Source organism: Phyllostomus hastatus, unplaced genomic scaffold, assembly GCF_019186645.2.
Source record: "Phyllostomus hastatus isolate PE091 unplaced genomic scaffold, TTU_PhHast_1.1 phas_scaffold_39, whole genome shotgun sequence".
NCBI classification, from domain to species: Eukaryota; Metazoa; Chordata; class Mammalia; order Chiroptera; family Phyllostomidae; genus Phyllostomus; species Phyllostomus hastatus.
In genome coordinates this window covers 36939507-36960359 of record NW_025334028.1, presented here as the reverse complement: position 1 = coordinate 36960359, position 20853 = coordinate 36939507, and the positions used below count along the sequence as shown (strand labels likewise).

Sequence of the window (20853 nt, the reverse complement as noted above, 5' to 3'; positions counted from 1 at the left end):
CAAGTCAAGTCTGTGGCTGGCTGGCCTCCAAATGGACATCTTCACCTCTGGGTGATGAAGTACCAGCCCTGGGTCAGGGGTGTGGATGGTAGCTGGAGGGGGGGCACCAAAGGCAGACACCCAGGATCCACTCACTCCTGTGGACAGAAGCAGGGTCCTTGAGGCAGGTGGGTCAAGTGATCTGCATCCTCCCAGATGTGTGTGGGTGGGGGCTGGGAGCTGGGCAGGGTGCATTGGGGAGACACATCCAGGAGGCCTGGACGCAGGTCCCAGGGGACCAGCTATGCCTGGGCTGAGGTGGAAGTGATGTGCAGACCATAGGATCACACACCATCCTGAACAAGCCTGCGTGCACTCCCACCCTGTCCCCAACACACTGAGTGCGCCGTGGGGAATGACCACATGCATCTCTGGTTCGGTGTCTTCACACGTATAATCTGATTTCCTGAAAGACTTTCTTAGACAATAACACTTAAAAATTAAAATTCAGATTTCCAGGAAGAAAAACATGCCTCTGTGCTGAACTAAGACAGCTCACCACTCTCACCCAATCTTCCTTTCCAGGTGTGAAGGCAAGCATTTCACTGTGAGACCCACTGGGGAAACTGGTGGGGAGCAGAGGGGCCGGGGTGGGGGTCTCATTGCCGAAGCTGAGTCAAGGCTGTAGAGGTTCTTCGTGCTGGTCTCCTAACCTTGTGAGAATCCCCCACACTGTGCTTTTAGATTTCGTGAGCCTGGGTGGGGTGTTGGGTGGGCACACTCTGAGGATGCTGAGTCCTTGAGGCAGAGACACGAGGGTTCTGACGGTGTCTAGGGCGGTTGGGGTATGCCCCTCCCATCCCCGGCCAGGCTGCCTGTGTGGCTGAGGCAGCACCCTGCGCCCACAAACAGGGTGGACAAGCCCTTCAGAGCCCTGGGCTGGTCAGGCCTCATGGGAGGAGGGAGCAGCAGCCGGCTCAGTACTCGACATGGAAAGGGTAGTCCTTGTGATTTGCAGCTCTGGAAAACAGTGAACAAGTCAAAAACAGAAACAAGACGGATTACTATTTTTAAGAAATACACTTTAAATGACATGATTCTATATTTTTATACACCCTAGTGTATGAAATTCATCTCTGGGGTCTTTCACCAGCCCATTCCCAAACAGGAAATAATTCTGAGAACACTGCATTAACTTAAGATGTGTGTGATGAATATCTACCCGGGAGGCAGTTGCTCAATCGGAATGTTCCTTCCTCTATTCTGAAAGGAGTGATAGAGCTGGGCTCACGTGGGGAATGTCGTCAGCCGCAGGTTCCTGTCCAGGCTGAGGAGGTCATTCATGTCCTGTTCTGTTAATTCAAAGTCAAACACCTGGAACCAAAATAAAACGTTCATGGGAAACCAGTCCAGCGAACACTTGACCAAGCGTGTGCTGCCACAGAGCACTGTGCCGAGCGCACCAGGGACACAAACACGTGGAGGCAGCACTTGACGTGACCCCTGGCACATCCCCGGACCTCGGCCCAGTGCCCAGGGAGCACTGCACTGGCTACAGTATGGACCCTTGGAAAGAGGACACATGTGCTGCATTTGTCCTGTAGCAGTGAGGAGCATATCAGAACCGTCAAAAGGTGCAGCACAAAATTTTTCCACTGCTCAAAACAAAACAAAACCCCAAATTCAGAAAAAACACAAGCATTTGTTCCACCCCACGCAGCAGGCAGGGAGATGCTGGGGCTCAGGACCACTGACTCTAACCACAGCTGTGACACACTGTGATTTCCGAGGGCTTGCTTTCTGCTCCTTCTAGAACATACTCTAAGCTGCCCCCATTACTCAGCCCCCAGCACGCCTAGGGCCTGTGTCCTGCTCCTACAGTCACAGCTTTGCACACGGAAGAGTTGGCTCCGATGCAATGCTGAGAACTGGGCAAGAAGGTGTAGGGTGTGAGTTCATCTTTGTCCAGGAGGGGACAGGCCTGGCCCAGCCTCTACCACGGGAGACCTCCCACATGATGCCCAGCAGAAACCAGGGACTCCACATCAGCAGCTCTGCCTGGAGGGGGAGCTGGGCCCCGGCAGCTTGGGTGGAGGGGAGACAGGAACAGTCTGGACTGTTCCCTTGCATCAGGGGCGACAGCCCCAGGGACAGTGTTAATCAGGGGTGCTGGGCGCAGAGCAGGCATCTGGGTGGTGGGTGGCCTGGCTGGAATCCTGGTCCCTCAGCATGTCTCCTTTCCTCATCTTATCCTGTCTGCAGCCCCCAGGCGGGTGGCTGCTAGGCTCAGCGTGGGTCCCCTTGGTGTGGCCTATTGTTGGGGGCCGCCCTGCCTGGTCTCAGGAAGCTGTAACCCTCGTGTCTTGGGCTGAGTCAAAGACCTCTGGAACAGGAGACACTAAGGAGACAAAACTTATTTCCCTGGCATGGACTCGGCCTATTCTAATGCCTGGATCCCTTGCATGGTCGGCAAAGACAGGTAACAATACTCTAAGGAAGAGAATGAACCTAAGACAGACTCGGTCCTGTGGGAATGCCCTAAGGGAAGAGACTCGGGGCTGTGGATATGAAGGGGTAATCAACATCAACCCCTGCCCCCTCGGCTTTGTCAAAGCCTGAGTCCTTGTGAGAAATCCAAGTCTCCTGGCTGCCTTTGTCTTCTCTGTTAACTCAGACGTGCAGGGGCAGTGCAGCCCGATCCAGAAACAGCAGACCCCCGGGGTAATCAGGACTGGGAAATAGAATATGCAAGATTCTGGGAGATCCGTTTGCTGGAGGATGTTATTTACTTGGAATTTAAAGGCATAGACAGGAAACCTTTGGATCCTGTAGTTCTTTTATATGTTAAAACTCCAATCTCTGTCCAGAATCACAGCAAGGTTCTATCCACACCTTTGTAAGTCACCTACTTCTTTTGATCTTTTCTGCCAGACTGATCCACAAACTAAGTCTATTCTGAATAAAAATCTGCTTGGGAATGGATACACCATGCTCTCCACTAGAGAGAGTGGCCATGATGCTCTACCCACTAGAGAGAGAGTGGCCATTCCGTTTTTACTTCCCCACAGAAACTGCTTGTCTCTGTGTGTGTCTTTCTTGTGTTTTGACGAGCCATCTGCAGTGGTCCGTGCTCACTGTAGGCAGGTGAGCATGTGTCAGCCTATGCTTGACCTGAACCTCTGCTGTGTCAGAGCCACATCGGCTGGGCCTGTTTCTTGCAGTGCATAGCTGTCCAGCTCACACGTGATCCCAAACCCACGAGTGTCTACTGAGGAAAACACCTTCCTGGATATTCTCAAGAATCCGCTTTGGGGAGACAGATTTGGGGATGACGATCACATTCCTCTGGATCTGAAACCGGATCAAAATCTGCAGGAAAAAACAGTCTAATGTGAGAAAAAGGAAGCACGTGGAGTCAGGGAGCACCCGATTTGTGTGCAGTTCATGTTTCACCGCGCAGTAGAGCCCGATAATCAGGGCAGCAGGCACTGTCACTGCAAGTGCTGCATTCCAGAGTCCTTAGGGACCAAAGGGCATTTCTGCACTGTCCCACCAACACGTCTGGAAGGACCGCTGCTGGTCCGAGGAGCTCAGAGGGCCTGCCAACGCCTTAATGGGAATTCATTAATGTGTCCAATCTCTGAAACCACTGCACACTAGAGCAAGGAAGAGAGGAATAAACCTCTTTCTGGGTCCACACAGTTGGTGGGTTGGTGGAGGTGGCCTGGGACCTTGACACAGAGACACGCCTGCGTGGCCTGAATGAATGAGACTATGGTGGCCCCACAACCTGATGAACACCAGACAGTTCTAGTTCTTTACCAGCTGGGCCAGAGCGAGTAGTCCTGCCCCCACCCAGCCCACGGTTCTGGAAGCATGTAGAGAGGAGCCCCCCAGCACAGCTGGCGCTTCATCTACCTGTGCCAAAGACTTCTCATGCTTCTGTGCCACAGCCTGGATCACAGGGTTGTCCATCAGGTCTACCCCCTCACTGCAGAGAACAGCACAGGGCTGTGGGCCAAATGTGTGCACTTCCTTCTTTAAAGAAACAAGGCTTTGTCCAAAATGGAAACTCTGGATTTACTTTTGTGTGATCATGATATGTGCCCAGTGTGGGAAATCTGAATGGTGCAGAAAAGCTTATGGCCAAGTCCGCCATCTGCAGATACCAATGGCTGACATTTCGGTGGAGAGAGCCAAACACATGGCCTTCACATCTACGTGGTGCTCTATCAGAGGCCCAGGCAGCAACCTCTCCCCCGTACTATGTGCCCTGCGCACTTCCGACCTCTTTGTGGGGCCCAGAGTGGTGCCTGTAGCACCATCACCATGGATAGGTAGTTGCTGATGGTGATCTCAGGAAGATTCACTTCAGATACCAAGGGAAACTTAAGACTGTGGGCACATGGAGCCTTTGTGCAGAGACTATGGAGACTGACCACGCATCTGCCCCTCAGTAGTTGCCCAGCAGCCAGGCAGCCTGAAGCACTCTGGAGAGCTATTGTCCTCAGCAAACATTTGTTATGCAGTTGCTGTGTTTCGAGCACTGGGCTAGAAACAGTCCTCAGCATCTATGAAGGGACCAAACAGAGCACACTCCCCTTGGCCATGGTCCAGGATGTCAGCCACCTCTCTTCTCCCTCATGGCTCCCAACACACACTCTCACTGGGTTCCTTATTCCCAAACCTGGCTGTGACTATAACTTAGCCTCTAGGAACTCACTCAGTGCTACCAACTTCACACATGTGCCACATTTCACATGGGAAACACACAGGCCATAACAGTCAAATTATTTCAATGTTTCCTGGGCTGCTAATATGTACCAGGCACTGAATTAGGGGCTGAGTGGACAGTAATGACTTAGATGCAGTTCCCACAACTCAAGTAGCTCTGTCAAGAAGGAGAAGGGCTGTGAATGAAACGTGAGTAAGGAGGAGTCAGGAGGGCTTTGAGGAGGAGGTGATGCTGAGCTGAACTTTACATTAGAAACTGGAATTAGCTAGATTAAGAAAAAAGAAAATAAGATTTCTAGGCAAAGAGAGCAGTATTTGCAGTGGAACAGAGACTAGAAGGCATGAGCCCCAAGTAGTTTCAAATAGCTTGTGCTCGGCATGTTTGCAGGAAAAAACAATGTGGAGGAAGGCAGGGGAAGACCAGGAACTGAAGGATCTGTAAGCAGGACAGTGACAGGAGCACAATGAGAGGGCTCCCTGCAGCTGCCGTGTGCACAGAGGCTGAGAACCAGGCACATCTGGGAGGAGTTGAGAAGCTGCTGTAGTCCCTGGAGAGAATTCTTACTTAACAAAGACAGTGGCGGTGAGAACAGAAATCAAGAGACAGACTCCATGTTCCCTGGGAGAATAGGCAGTGAATATTGCTAATGGGGATTGGACTGGGGCTGAGGAATTGAAAAGGGAAGAAGTTTCTGGCACAGGTGGCAGAGTGGGTGGTGGCTCATTTGCTGATGTATGGGGCACAGTGTACAGTTCAGATTGTGGGAAGATGATTCTACAGAGACCCGGACATCTGTGATCAGTCTGACAGGTCTGGCAGAGCACTAGATGTCCCAGGCAGGAGCTCAGCAAAGAGGTTGCTTCCTCTTGGTTATGTCCCATAAATGTCACTGCCTTTCTCAAGGCAGCCACTGAAGGTGACTCTGCTTTCAGCACCAGCTCCAGCAGTTCCACATGTTGGGTGCCTGTGGTCTCCACACCCAGCCCATGCCTTCCATAAACCCGCTGCTAACTGTGCAAGTGAGACTGGAGTGTGTATCCATTTCTGGCCCGAAGCCCCTACCTGGAACCCCCGAGGGGCTGGTAAGTAATCACAGACACATCTCTGGACTGGCAGAAGCTAATCAGATCCTTCTGAGCAAGTTATGGGTGGCACTCAGTCTACAAAGAGAATCACAGCTGACCAAAGACATTTAGACCACTGGGCCTCTAGAAAAGAGGACCTCCATCAATGTCTTGGCTCCACAACTGACAACCTGCATGACCCGCCTCCAGGCTCCAGCGTCCACGCCTGTGAAGTAAAAGGCTGGGCTGATGGGTCTCCAAGAGGCTGCCAGTGCTAACTTGGCTGGAGGAACCTCTACACCATCTGAATGCAAGAGTCCCTGTGAGGCCCTCCCTGATTGTCCAGGTAGAAGTGCGGCTCTCCCACCTGCCTGTTGCCTTACCTTCCACTGTAATAAGGGTCAACAGCTGACACCTTATACACTGTCATTATTTGCAGGTGTCTAGCTATTGCTACAGGGCGTAAGCTCCTATGAAGGCAGGGATCTGGATCTGATTTTGTTTTGTTCAGGACATCCGCCCAACCTGTAGAATAAGCTAGGCACACAGCAGGTGCTCAGTAAGTGCTGAGTGAGTGAAGGAAGCTGGAGAGTTAGGTGTGACAAACACATGCTACAGGTGGCTCCAATGGACAGTTTAAGAAAATGAAGAGCAGACTCCTGTCCACACTCTCTGAGTTCCCTTGTATGGTTCCAGGCCATAAGTGAACTTAAAATAAAGATCAGCTTGGAGTGAATTCAGAACCATGGACAGCACCCCACAGCCTAGGTAACATCCCTCCCATGACTGAAAGTACTGCTCAAGGAAAAGCTGACATGGAAGCCACGTGGTTCTGCATGCACACAGTCTCTGTGTGTGTGAGGGTTTAAGGCACGGGGGGCTTCCAGAAGACTGAGGACGTTCCGGGTCTTCCTCTGGGGGCTGAAGGCCTGCGTATGTTCACTGGTGGAAGTTCACTGAGCTGGAAGCTACGATATGCCCACCAGCAACAGACCGGGCAGTCGCACACTGAAATCCCACAAGGTAACAAGGATGGACGACCACATACGAACACGGGAGAATCTATCACCTGTGATGCCGAGTAAGGAAAGGCAGACACAGGAGAGGACACAACATGTCACGTGGTCCACATAAAGTCCAAAGGCTAATCTGTGTGGGAAGACATCAGAACAGCGGCCACTCTTGGCAGGGAGTGGAGGCTAGAAAGCGGGGCTCATCGGCTGCTGGTCCAGAGCTAGGTCGGGTTATGAGAATTCATGAAGCTCTATTTTTATGTGTGCACTTTTTTCCATGTACACAGCACATTAATAAGAAGTTTAAGTAAAATGAATGCTGTTTCTACATACAAAGGCAGCCAGTCTAGGAAACAGCATGACCCTTTCCTCTCAAGTCATTTCTCAGCATTAAAGTCTTGGCAGAGTCTGTGAACCTCTCAGTTGTCCATCTTGTTCAGGCTGCAACCTGCTCCAGCTGGAAGGGGAGAGGGGAGAGGGCTCCCTGATGAGGTCCCAGGAAGCTGGCACCACCTCTGACCATCATTCACGAGGATGAGGGCCTGCCAGACCCTTTGCCGCTCCTGAACATGCCTGATGGTTCACCCCATGGCTGTGCATGGAAAACCAGCTCAGCTTACGCCGTGCCTTAAAGGACACAACCTCACCAGGTGAGTCTTTTAAAAAAGCTCTCACCTGTCCACACAACATTTGCCTAACTGTGCCACAGCCATGAAGTGTGACAGTCCCTGGGGGAAATGCCCACTTCCTGCTGCACTCTGCTTTGTTTCCAGTGCAGCCACGTGGAGGTAACAGTCGAAAACTCGACTCAGTTCTTTCAAGCGACCCAGCCATCCATAGCTCACCTGGTTTGTCAGTGGCTTGAACCTCAAACTGGGTTTATTTAAAAGTCTCTCCAGCTGCTCATGGTTGAAGTTGGACACCCCAATGGCTTTCACCAGCCCTGCAGTCACCAGGGCCTCCATGGCCTAAAGAGAGTAAGTATTATTGTGGGTGCATGGGCTCTGTTTGCTTTACCAGTAAGTAACCCACGGCCCCCACTCCCACACACAGGATCCTAAAACTGGCTCCACCCAATCTCTGAACATACTTTACTGATGCATCATATGCATATCTGCTCTTGAGGTCTCCATTCCAAGTTCCATCATTTAGTAGCTGTGGGATCTTGGGCACATTATTTGACCTCATTAAGCCTCAATTTCCTCATCAACCAAATGGGGATGGACTGTCTTGTGCATGTCACAGGATTAAGGATTATATCAAATAACGAACACAAAGCATTTAGCTAACACTCCGCCTGTGTACCTATTATTTCTATAACCCTGAGAGTCTGTTGATATGGTAGTGGCAAGTATTCCACTACTACTCTATCTGCTCATCTTTCTTTCTTTTTTTTAAAAGGATTTATTTATTCATTTTTAGAGAGGGAAAGGGAGGGAAGAAGGAGGAGAGAAACACCAATGTTTGGTTGCCTCTTGTGAACCCACTACTGGGGATGGGGCCTGAAACCCAGGCATGTGCCCTGCCTGGGAAATTGAACCAGTGACCCTTTGGTTCACAGGCTGGCACTCAGTCCACTGAGGCCCACTGCCAGGGTTGCTCATGAGTCTTTCTACCTAGATTATCATCTTCTTCAGCACAATGATCTACCATGATTCTAATCCACCACCATTTTCCTTATTAAAGGACTTGAGTGTAGAAACCCCAAAGCCCTGTGCTGTTCACTGACAGCAAGCTGGACTGGCCCTCAGCTTCAGAGAGCATGGCCTGGTGCCAGGACAGCTGGTCAGCATGTGTCCTAGTGGCCAAGGGCCGATGGCCACAGTCAGTGTGCACTGCAGCAATCACCCAGAGCCCACTCATGCTACACGACATCCCGGAGCTTCCTCCCCCCACCCCTGACTTTCTGGAGAGGCAGCATCAGTGACAGCAGGGTTGGGGCTCCCGGACACTGTTCCTGATAGATCAGACCCCTCAGTTGATCTCTGTTTCAGTGATTCCCCTGCTTACAGGATGGCCTGCCTGGGTGCTTCCCTGGATTGTGCTCCCCTCCCCCTCTGCTGGGATTCCCTCAGGCACTCCCGCACCTGCACCTGCCCATCTCACCCAATGGCTGCAGAGTCTCATCTCCCCAAACTCAGCCAGTTCCACTTTGAACTTCTTTTCCTCCCATATGTCACTCTTGCCCTCATGTTGACCTGCAGGATTACAGGTGCCCTGTGGGCTGGGCTAGAAGCCAGAGTCAGCAGGAACCTGCTGTCCTCCTGTCACACCATCAATTCACAGTAATGCCTCTCACACTGGTCATGTCCTGACTCCCACGCTGGACACTCTACTTCAAACCTCATGACTCCTTGTCTGGACACTGGCAGCAGGCTTGAAATGTTGTCCCCTCCTCCATGTGTGTCCCAGACTCCCTGCCTCCCACTTCACCACCTGCCAAAGTTTTCTTCCTGAAATGCTTACAAAAGAGCTAAAGAAACTAGAAAATACTAGAACTGGAAATGAAAAATGGATTTTGAATTTTCTTTTTTACACTCTTCCTTAGTTCCTTATTTTCCATAATCACCATGTGTAATATTTTGAATAAAATAATCAGCATTGGAGAATCAAAGAGAGTTCAGGATTAGTTATTCCTAAATTGCACATTTCAGAAAGAGAGGAACAAAAGGAGACTGAGGTCCCTGATAGCCATGGTCAGGTGTCCCTTCCCAATGCACCCACACACCTGTGTTTTAGGGAGACAACCTGGTGTCAATGAACACAAGAGGCTCAGGATCTTATGGCTGCCCATTTGAATGCCCATCAGTAGCATGAAGATGCTGCTGGTGAGCCCAGCTTACCTCCCACGTGTCTAGGAAATCTGTGTCACTCGGGATCACCATGCCACTGCCATCCAAGGGCAAGTCTTTTCCTCCAGGCTGTAAGGACCAGGGGAAAGGAGCTTACTGGGGGCTGGTGGTCATCCCTCAAGACAAGCATGGATGAAGGGAGAATGAGATGTGGGGAAAGAATGCTGGGCCCTGGGCCAGAAGGTCTGGGCCTGAGCATAGCCCTCACACCATGCTGTGGAACTTCCCTTCTCCAGGCCCCAGCTTCACCTTCACAAGACAAGGGTTGGGTGGACTGGTGGCCTTCAAGGTCACTCGCAGCCTGGAAGTTCACTGCCCACCTCTCACTGTCAGGAAAGAAGACCTGGAATCCTTGCCCATTGTCAGAATAGCATTTAGCAATTTCATGTAAAAAAGAGGGAAAGAGGTTTGCCTTTTTATCTCAAGAGCTCAGTCTACTTTCTCCAAAGTCCATTGTGAGGCTCTTTTCTGCTTTTCTTAGGGTCCCCATGGTGTGAGAGATAATGAAGCTAGAGATACCAAGGAGCACAGGAGGTGCAGGGCCCAGAGAAAGATTGACAGGGAACAAGGGAGTGCCTTAGGACTCTTGGACCTTCTGATGCTTAGTCTTATGCCCCCCGACTGACAGCTGTGTGTCACCTGTCGTTGGGCAAATGCTGTATGACATATCTATTCAATGACACTTAATTGTTCTTTTCAGTGATAGTGGGGAAAATGTCTAAAATTGCACCCTGATACACATTTTGTGGGAATTTTTCATAAGGAAGCAACTAGCCGTCTCATTTAGATTCTCTTCCTGTGCTGACATTTCTCTCAACCTCTGCACAAGTCCTCTCTGGCTTTCTCCTTGGAGCTGACCACCCAGAGAGCCCACTGCAGGGATCTGCTAGAGGGGTGTCCAAGCTGAGGCTCATGGGTCACATGTATCCCAGGATGGCTATGAATGCTGTCCAACACAAAAAATCATATATTTACTTAAACCGATATGAGATTTTTCTTGTGGTTACATGTTGCCATGTAGTTAACGTGTGGGCCAAGGCAACTCTTCTCCTTTCAGTGTAGCTCAAAGATGCCTAAAGTTTGGACACCCGTATAAAAGTGCCAGGCAGTGTATCACATGCTGACCTGAGTGTCAACATCTGGGCCCCAATAATACTACGAAGTCTTTCTGTGCTCAGTTGTACCATCTGTGCAGTGGGCAGAGTAACAGTATCCGCCTCATAGAAATTGGTGTGAGGATTAAGTGATCCATGTGCATGAAGTGCACAAAACAGTGCCTGGTCCACCGTTAAAATAACACTAACAGCCGACAGCAAGCATGACCCAGCTGTGGTTGCTACTTTAATCTTACTCTCTGGGTGCACTGAGGTCAAAGACAGAAACCACTGCTGACTCCTTCTCTCTCATCTTCAGTAGTCCACTAATGTGACAGATGAGCAGTTCCTATAGCCTTTATTGAAATTAAACACTAAGCCTGAAAGTAAAGCTGTACTAAGAGTGAAGTGGTTTTTGTTGTTTAATGTCAAAAGGAACCTGACAGCTGGGCACACAGCATGAGCTCCTCAAACACGGTGCATACATGGGAGATTCCTGTGTAGACATCACCGCCTGCAATGTAGGCAGAGTGTCCTTTCAAGGCTCCCCAGTGCCACCTGTGTGACTGAGCCCTTGGTTGGCAGGTGCATGGGGACATCCTGGCCAAGACCCACATGGTACTGAGGCTGGGAGAACAATTTGGCAGGGGGATAGGGTGGGAGGGCTGTGTGTGTGAGATACAATCAACAGAAGGGAATAGCACCAAAAGGAGCAATAATCTCTCTCCAGAACCCTTTGCCCCCACCGCAGGTGTTGAGCAGATGTCTCCCATATCACAAAGCAGCCATCACTGCCCAAAGAGAACCCCAGCTTTCCTGGGGGAAGAGACAGGGCCCAGGAATTCCCCGGGACCCAGGGAGTGATGTGAGCAGCAGCTTCACTCAGCTGATGTCCTCTGTCTGCTTCCTGCTTTCACCTAGAGACCTGTGGAAACATGGATTGCTTTGTTGGCTTGGAGGACAAAGGACTGGCTTGGAAGCAAAAACCACTAGAAGTGAGAGGTCCTCGAGTCCAAGCCTCTCCTGAGCTGAGGCTCAGAGACAACTGAATGTGTATGTGTGGCTGACACAGCCCAGAACCCATGCACCCTGGCTGGTGGCCCAGTGCCTTCTACCACCCATGCGGGCACAACCAGGAAGGGAGGCTGCTGGTGGGGGTTCTCACCAGGCCTGGACAGTACCTTGAAACCCATGGGCCAGTGTATGAGGTAGAGGTCCAAGTACTCCAACTGCAAGGCCTTCAGAGTCTGGGAGCAGGCTGCCCTCACCAAGGACTTCTTATGGTAGGTGCACCAGAGCTACAAGGGGGAGGAGGAATGCTGACAGTTGGCCACAGAGCCAGTGTTGACACAGCCTCTGCCCCTGGGTCATCAAGAGAACTCCTTAAATTGTGTGCACCTCTTGTGTGATGGATTAGCTCCATCACACTATTCCTTGTCTGTCCTGGCAACACTTCTTGGTTCAGGAACACCAAACTTCTTTTGGGTCCTTGTACCCCACACACTGTCCCATGACTCATGGCTTTGCTCTAGTTACCCTCTCTGTGAGTCACACTGTCACTGACCCCTTCACCTGCACCACACCCAACATGTGCATGAAGCTGCAGAAGTTTTTGTCAGGTCTGGTTCAAGCAAGAATGCAAGTCATCAGCTCTACAGGAGAAATCATTCATCATGGACTGTCAGCTGTCTCATTGCCCAAGCTCTGGGCAACCAGCACCTCCTCTCCCTGCAGGGGAGGTCTTACCTTACTGACAATGAACAAGTCCTCCCGCTGTACCACACCCTCCTTGATCTTGCACTGGATCCCGGCTCCAACCTCACTTTCGTTGTGGTACAGGTATGCGCAGTCAAAGTGCCGATATCCCACATCTATTGCCACTTTCACTGCCTGTGTCACATCCCCTGGAGCCGCCTGCAAAGTGAACAAGTTCCAAGGAGCTGACCCACTGACCACCAGCAGGAGCAATCAACCATGTGCTTGTAAGACGTGGAGCTTTTGTGGTTGGTTGGTCAGCAGCATTTCTGGGGTGCTGGTGGCAGATTTGTGTTGTACATAATTAAAAATAAATAAAAGAAGGCTTTGCACAAATCAGGTAAGGGGATGAGGATTAACCCAATTCTATGCCTCTAAAATCGAACAACTGAAAGGAATGTTTTGGCCTCCCAGGCACAGTTTTCACAGCTTTTCCTCACACTGAGCACAGAACAGGTGGTTGGGGACCACCCTGCCTGGTCTCCGGGAGCTGTAACGCCCCGTGACTTAGGCTGAGTGAAATACCTCTGGACTTGAAGCCACTAAGGAGACAAAACTTACTTCCCTGGCATGAACGCTGCCTGTTCTAATTCCTGGCTCTCATTGCATGATCGGCAGTCAATGATGGGTTACAATTCTCTAAGGAAGAGAATGAATCTAAGACAGACTTGATCACGTGGGAATGCCCTAAGGGAGAGACTCAGGGCTTTGGATATGAAGGGGTGATGGACATCAGCCCCTGCCCCCTCGGCTTTGTCAAAGCCTGAATCCTTGTTATTAGATGTGAGAAATCCAAGTCTCCTGGCTGCCTTTGTCTCTGTTGACTCAGACGTGTTGAAATAGCAGGGGCAGTGCAGCCCAGATCAGAAACATTGGACCCCTGGGGTAATCAGGCCTGGGACATAGAATATGCAAGATCCTGTGAGATCTGTTTGCTGGAGGATGTTATTAACTTGCAATTTAAAGGCACAGACAGGAAACCTTTGGAACCTGTAGTCCTTTCAAATGTTAAAACCCCAAACCTTTGCCCAGAATCACAGCGGGCGTTCTGTCTGCATCTTTGTAAGTCACCTACTTCTTTTGATCTTTTCCGCCAGATTGTGAATCCACAAACTAAGTCTGTATTCTCAATAAAAATCTGCTTGGGAATGGATACAGGGTGCTTTCCCCGCTAGAGAAGGAGGGGCTATTCCGTTTTTACTTCCCCACAGAAACTGCTTGTTTCTGCGTATGTCTTTCTTGTGTTTCGATGAGTCATCCACAGCATTCCGTGCTCACTGCCCGTCGGTGAGCATGCGTCAATGGGTGGACCTCCACACACAGCCGTGTGCAGAAGGCAGAGTGTATAAATGACAGAATTAAAGTCAGGCAAGGAATCAAGACAGTCCAATCCACCAGGTGTTTACTGAGTGGCGGCCAAATGCATGGCCTTAGCTAGATGCTGAGAACCCCAATGAGTGAGACCACATCCTTGGCCTCTAAGAGTTGAGTAGATAGAAGAAAGAGTCTAAATAATATTAGATGAGTGAGGAGGTGGTGGCAGGTTTGATCATTCTAATTCCTATTCCTCCAATAACTTCCTGTGTGATTTCTTAAAGAAACATCTTTCTATCAAAGACTAAATTAAAAAAAAACAACAACAACAGAAAAGTAAATTTGAAAGTAAGTGCCAAATCTCAAAGCACTGACCTGTATCAGAAGTAGAAAGTAGAGAAAGTTTCAAATTTCAAAGTGCTTTCACTGTCAGGTTTTTACACATTAGGCAAGCAATTTCAGTTTCTGTTAAGAAACCAAGTTGGCAGTAGCAGACTTTTTTTTTTTTAAGCTGGAGTAGCAATACTTATATCTGACAAAACAGACTGTGCAACCAAGGGTATTGTAAGAAACAAAGAACACTACATAATCATAATGGAAGCAAATCAAACATGAGGATACAACCCTTGTTATAAAAATGTACGCAGTAAGAACACATAAATAAGTGAAGCAAATTTGAATATAAAGAGAGAGACTGACAGTAATATAGTCATAGTAGGGGATTTTAACACCCCCTTGACATGAATGGTTAGATCTTCCAGACAAAACAACAAGGAAACAGAGGCCTTAAATGACACACTAGATCAAATGACTTTAACTGCTATCTTCAGAGCATTTCACCCCAAAGCAATATAATATACATTCTTTTCAAGTTCACATGGATCATTCTAGGACAGGTCACAAGTTAGAACACAAAACAAACCTCAGTAAGTTTTTTAAAATATATTTTATTGATTATTCTATTACAGTTATTCCATTTTCCCCTCTCTTTATTCCCCTCTGCTCTGTACCTATCCCTCTCACTCACATTCTCCCACCTTAGTTCATGGCCATGGGATGTACATATAAGTCCTATACTGTTCTTAAGCTCCCCCTGTCTATTTCCTACCTACCACTTATGCTACTTATTCCCTGTACCCTTTCCTCCATACTTCCCCATCACCCTCCCCACTGATAACCCTCCATCTGATCTCCATTTCTGTGATTCTGTTCCTCTTCTAGTTGTTTGCTTAGTTTCTTTTTGCTTTTGTTTCTAGGTTCAGTTGATAGTTGTGAATTTGTTGTCATTTTACTGTTCATATTTTTGATGTTCTTTTTCTTAAATAAGTCCATTCAACATTTCATATAATAAGGGCTTAGTGATGATGAACTCCTTTAACTTGACCTTATCTGAGAAGCACTTTATCTGCCCTTCCATTCTAAATGATAGCTTTGCTGGATAGAGTAATCTAGGTGGTAGGTCTTTGCCTTTCATGACTTTGAATACTTTTTTTCCAACCCCTTCCTGCCTGCAAGGTTTCTTTTGAGAAATCAGCTATTAGTCTTATGGGAACTCCTTTGTAGGTAACTGTCTCCTTTTCTCTTGTTGCTTTTAAAATTCTCTCCTTATCTTTAATCTTGGGTAATGTCATTATGATGTGCTTTGATGTGTGTTTCCTTGGGTCCAACTTCTTTGGGACTCTCTGAGGTTCCTAGACTTCCTGGAAGTCTATTTCCTTTGCCAGATTGGGGAAGTTCTCCTTCATTATTTTTTTCAAATAAGTTTTCAATTTCTTGCCCTTCCTCCTCTCCTTCTGGCATGCCTATAATTCGGATGTTGGAAGGTTTAGGGTTGTCCTGGAGGTTCCTAAGCTTCTTCTTATATTTTGAATTCTTGTTCTTCATTCTGTTCCAGTTGAATGTTTATTTCTTTCTTTTGCTCTAAATTGTTGATTTGAGTCCTGGTTTCCTTCTCTTCACTGTTGATTCCCTGTATATTTTTCTTTATTTCACTTTGCATAGCCTTCACTCTTTCCTAAATTTTGCAACCATACTCAACCATTTCTGTGAGCATCCTGCTTACTAGTGTTTTGAACTCTGTATCTGATAGGTTGGCTATCTCTCCATCACTTAGTTTTATTTTTGGAGCTTTGATCTGTTCTTTCATTAAGGCCATATTTTTTGTTGTTGTTGCAGCACAGCTGTTAAGTTGCAAGGGGCAGAACCTGAGGTAGTCACCAGAATGGGACAACCCATGTCACTGCATTGTGGTGCTGTACTTGGGGGAGGGGTCAGAAAGGGAACAATGCTGCTTGCTAGGCTCTCAGCAGGCTTTCAGTCACTTTACCTGCTACCCACAAGCAAATTGGGTTCTTCTGGTGCTGATTCCCTAGTGCGTGGGTTTGTGTCTGTTTTAGGACCCTGTGGGTTTCTCCAGCAAACTCTCCTGGGATGCTGGGAGTTTCTCCCTCCACTACAACTCCCATAGGTTTTTACTGCCAGAGGTTTTGAGGACTGTCTTGCTCCCCAGTTGTTCCTCCTGGTTTACCAGCACACAAATGTGGGACCGCCCAGTGTTCAATCCACCACTTTGCCCTCCTGCCCAGTCCTCCAGCCTCAGTCTTGACACATGTCCTCTCTTCCCCGGCTGCCCTTCTCTGGTCCTCCTACCAGTGGGTGAATGTTTCTTCTTTAACTCCTTGATTGTCGAACTACATAGTTTGATTTTCTGGAAGTTCTGGTTATTTTTTGTTTTTAAATTTGTTGTTGTCCTTCTTTTAGTTGTGTGAGGAGGCAAAGTATATCTACCTATGTCTCCATTTTGGCTAGAAGTCCACAAATCTCAATACATTTAAGAAGACTGAAATCATATCAAGCATCTTCTCTGACTATAATGCTATGAAACTAGAAATCAATCACAAGAAGGAAACTGAAAAGCTCATAAAGATATAGAGGCTAAATAACATGTTACTAAGAAATAAATATGTTTATAATAAAAACAAGTAAAAAAATCAAACATTCCTTGAAACAAATGAAAATTATAACACAACAATCCAAAATCTGTGGGACATTGGGAAATCAATCCTAGGGGGGAAATTTATAGCATTTACAGGCCTATTTCACAAAATAAATAAAAAAGCTCAAATAAACAATTTAACTTTGCACTTAAAGGAATTGAAAAAGAAAAACAGAGCCCAAAGTGAATAAATGGAAAGAAATAATAAAGATCAGAACAGAACTAAAAAAAATAGAGTTAAAAAAACACCTATAATCAGTTAAACCAAGAACTCTTCTTGGAAAAGATAAAAAGAGAGAGAGAGAAAAAGAGCTCAAATTAATAAAATCAGAAATTAAACAGGAGAAGTAACAATGACATCAAAGAAATACAGAGAAGATATTACAAATAACTGTGCCAGCAATTTTGGACAATCTGGATGAAATGGATAAATTCCTAGAAACATACAATCTTCCCAAACTAAGTCAGGAAGAATCAGAATATCTGAACAGACAGATTACAACTAGTGAAACTGAAGCAGTAATCAAAAACCTCTAAACACACAAAAGCCCTATGCTATACCAGATGGCTTCACAGGTGAATTTTACCAAATATTCAGAGAACTAACACCTCTCCTTCTGAAACTATTTTAAAAAATTCAAGGGGGTCAAAGACTCCCAAGTTCCTTTTACAAGCCCAGCATTATCCTAATACCAAAACCCAGAAAAAAGACACTGCAAAGAAAGGTAATTGCAGGTCAATATAATTGATTTATATACAGGCATATTAAAAAATCTGCAACAATGTATTAGCAAACTGGATTCAGCAATACATTAAAAAGATCATACACCTTGATCAAGTAGGATTTATTCTGGGGATGCAATTTTGGTACAATATATGCAAATCAATAAACTTCATACACTACAGAAACAAAATTAAGGATAAAAACTATATCATCATATCAATAGATGCAGAAAAGGCATTTGAAAAAATCTAGCACCCATTTATGACAAAAATTCTCAGCAAAGTGGGAAGAGAGGGAACATACCTCAAGGTAATAAAACCCTTATATGACAAACACATGGCCAACATCATACTCAGTGGGTGCAAACTACAAGCATTTCCCTTAAGATTAAGAATAAGACAGGGATGTCCACGTTCACCTCTCTTATTCAACATAGTACAGCAAGTCCTAGCCACAGAAATCAGAAAATAAGAAGCAATAAAATATATACAAATTAGAAAGGAAGAAGTAAAAGTGTCATTATTTTCAGATGACACGATACCATACATAGAGAACCCTAAAGATTCCACCAAAAAACTACTAAGACTGATAAATGGATTCAGTAAAGTATCAGGATACAAAATGAATCCAGAAATTAGTTGCATTTTATGCGCCAATAATGAATGATCAGAAAAGAAACTAAAAAACAGTCTCGTTCACAAGTACTTCAAGAATAAGTACTTTTGAATTTATACCTAGGAATAAATCTAACCAAGGATGTAAAAGACCCATACTCAGAATATTAGAATACACTGAAGGAAGAAACTAAAGAAGATACAAGTAAGTGGAAGCACATACTTGTGTGTGGTAAGACACAAGTAAGTGGAAGTAAGTGTTCATGGACAGGAAGAATTAGTATCATTAAAATGTCCACATTACCCAAAGCAATCTACAGAGTAAATGCAGTTTCTATCAAGATACCGATGGTGTATTTCACAGAACTAGAACAACCATTACAGAAATTTATATAAAACCACAAAAGACCTTGAAAAGCCTCAGCATTCTTAAGAAAGAACAAAGTAGGAAGAATCATGCTACCTAATATGAAACTATACTACAAGGCCATAGTAATCAAAACATCATGGCATTGGCATAAAAACAGACATATAAATCAATGGAACTAAACAGAGAGCCCAGAAGTATATCTGTGCCTTTATAGTCAATTATATTTGACAAAGAAGACAAAAGCATGCAATGGGCTAAAGACAAGCTATTCAATAAATACTATTGGGAAAACTGGATCATGAAAAAAAAATGAAACCACACACAAAGTAAAGTAAAAATGGATTAAAGATTTAAATGTTAGACTCAAAACTATAAAAATCCTCAAAGAACATAGGCAGTAAAATCTTTGACATTTCTTGTAGCAATATTTTTTTCTGCTATATCTCTTTGAGCAAGGGAAACAAAAGAAAAAAAGAAACAAATGGGACTATATCAAACTAAAGATTTTGCACAACAAAGGGAACCATCAACAAATGAAAAGACAACCCACTAAATGGGAGAACATATTCATCAATACATCTGATAAGGGGTTAATATCCAAAATTTATAAAGAACTTCTACAACGGAACACTAAAAAAACAGACAATCCAATTTAAAAATGGGGAAAGCCCAAATATACAGTTCTCCAAAGAGGATACATAGATGGCCAATAGACATATGAAAAGATGCTCAACATCACTAATCATCAGAGAAATGCAAATGAAAACCACAAGGAGATACCACCTCACACCTTTCAGAATGTCTATCATCAATTAATCAACAAACAAGAAGTGCTGATGAAGATGTGGAGAAAAGGGAACCCTTTTGCACTGTTGGTGGGAAAGCAGATTGGTGCAGGCACTGTGGAAAGTGGAACGGAGTTACTTCAAATAATTAAAAATGGAACTTCCTCATAACCTAGGAATTCCACCTCTGGAAATTTATCTGAAGAAACTCAAAACACTAACTTAAAAATATATGTGTGCACCTATGTTCATTGTAGCATTATTTACCATCACTAGGATATGGAAGCAGCCCAAGTGTCTATCAGTAGATGAGTGGATAAAACAGCTATCATACATTTATACAATGGGATACTACTCAGTGTAAAAAAAGAAGAAAATTTTACCCTTTGCCACAGCATGGATGGACCTGGAGAACATTGTGCTAAGTGAAATAAGCCAGTGAGAGAAAGTCAAGTACCATATGATTTCACTCATAATATGGAATCTAATGAACAAACTTAACTAACAATCAAAATAGAGACAGACTCATAGATAGAAAGCAAGCAGGCAGGCAGCTCTGAGAAGGCTGAGGATGGGTGGGTGGAGGGATTGAGCAAAAAAAAAAAAAAGGAGAAAAAATCCTTGGACAGGGACAACAGTCTGGTGATTGTGGGTGGTGTGTTGAGGTGGAAGAAGGTAAAGGGGCGATAAGTGGTGATGGAAAAAATTTAAAAATGAATACATAAAAAAATAAATATCAACAACAAAAAACAAATTGCAATGGTAGAGTTTCTTTTTTTATGAATCCTCACACAGAGGATATGTTTATTGATTTTAGAGAGAGAGGATCGGAGAGGTGTGGGGGGGGAGGAGAGGAGAGGGAGGCGGGGGGGGGGGAGAGGGAGAGAGAGAGAGAAATGGGGCCGATGGGTTGATTCCCATACCCATCCCGACCGGGATGGAGCCCACAACCTAGTTATGTGCCCTGAATGGAAATCAAACCCCCAACCTTTTGGTCACGGGATGAAGCTCCAACCAACTGAGCCACCCGGCCAGGGTTCTTTACCATTTTTTAGATACAGATAATGCAGTCCAATAACAGTTGTCTGCTGTTTGATCTAATTAGGTGACTGCCATTCTTTCTGCCGGTACCCAAGACTGACAACCTTTCATTTCGGGCTTTCCCAAACATTATTTCTGGATAATTATGACTTGGCACCAATATTAAATATCACACACCCCCATTTTCAGACAATGTTTGATCTAGAAATTCCATCTTTCAAACACAGGAAGCTTCCCAGGGAGGTACAGACTACTAGCTGGGTTGGCAGATGCTGCTGCAGGTATCCCCCGCGGGTTTCCCAGGCCGTCGGGGCAGAAGTCCCAGTCCTGTCCCCAGCGGGTGGCCCCTCCACGTCCCGGGGAGCCCCAATAAGCAAAGGCGACGCCCCTCCCCGACCGCGAGGCTGCCTCACTTTCCAGGTGCCCAGGCCCAGAACAGGTATCTTTTCCATGCCTCGGGGCGGGGCGCGTCTGAGACTGCTGCGGGAGGCGGGGGGGTGAGCCCCGGTGGCGGACAC

The 20853-nt window shown here is 46.4% G+C and overlaps 1 protein-coding gene across 1 annotated transcript; it reads right to left on the bottom strand.

Annotated features, from left to right (window-relative positions):
- Positions 1-956: 956 nt before the first annotated feature.
- AKR1E2 (aldo-keto reductase family 1 member E2) lies at positions 957-20787 on the bottom strand. Its single transcript, XM_045820433.1, is given in 10 exon segments — positions 957-999; positions 1271-1353; positions 3259-3348; positions 3898-3970; positions 5777-5874; positions 7637-7759; positions 9635-9712; positions 11919-12035; positions 12484-12651; positions 20749-20787. Coding segments are annotated over 10 exon segments (912 nt in total).
- Between the last annotated feature and the right edge of the window lie 66 nt (positions 20788-20853).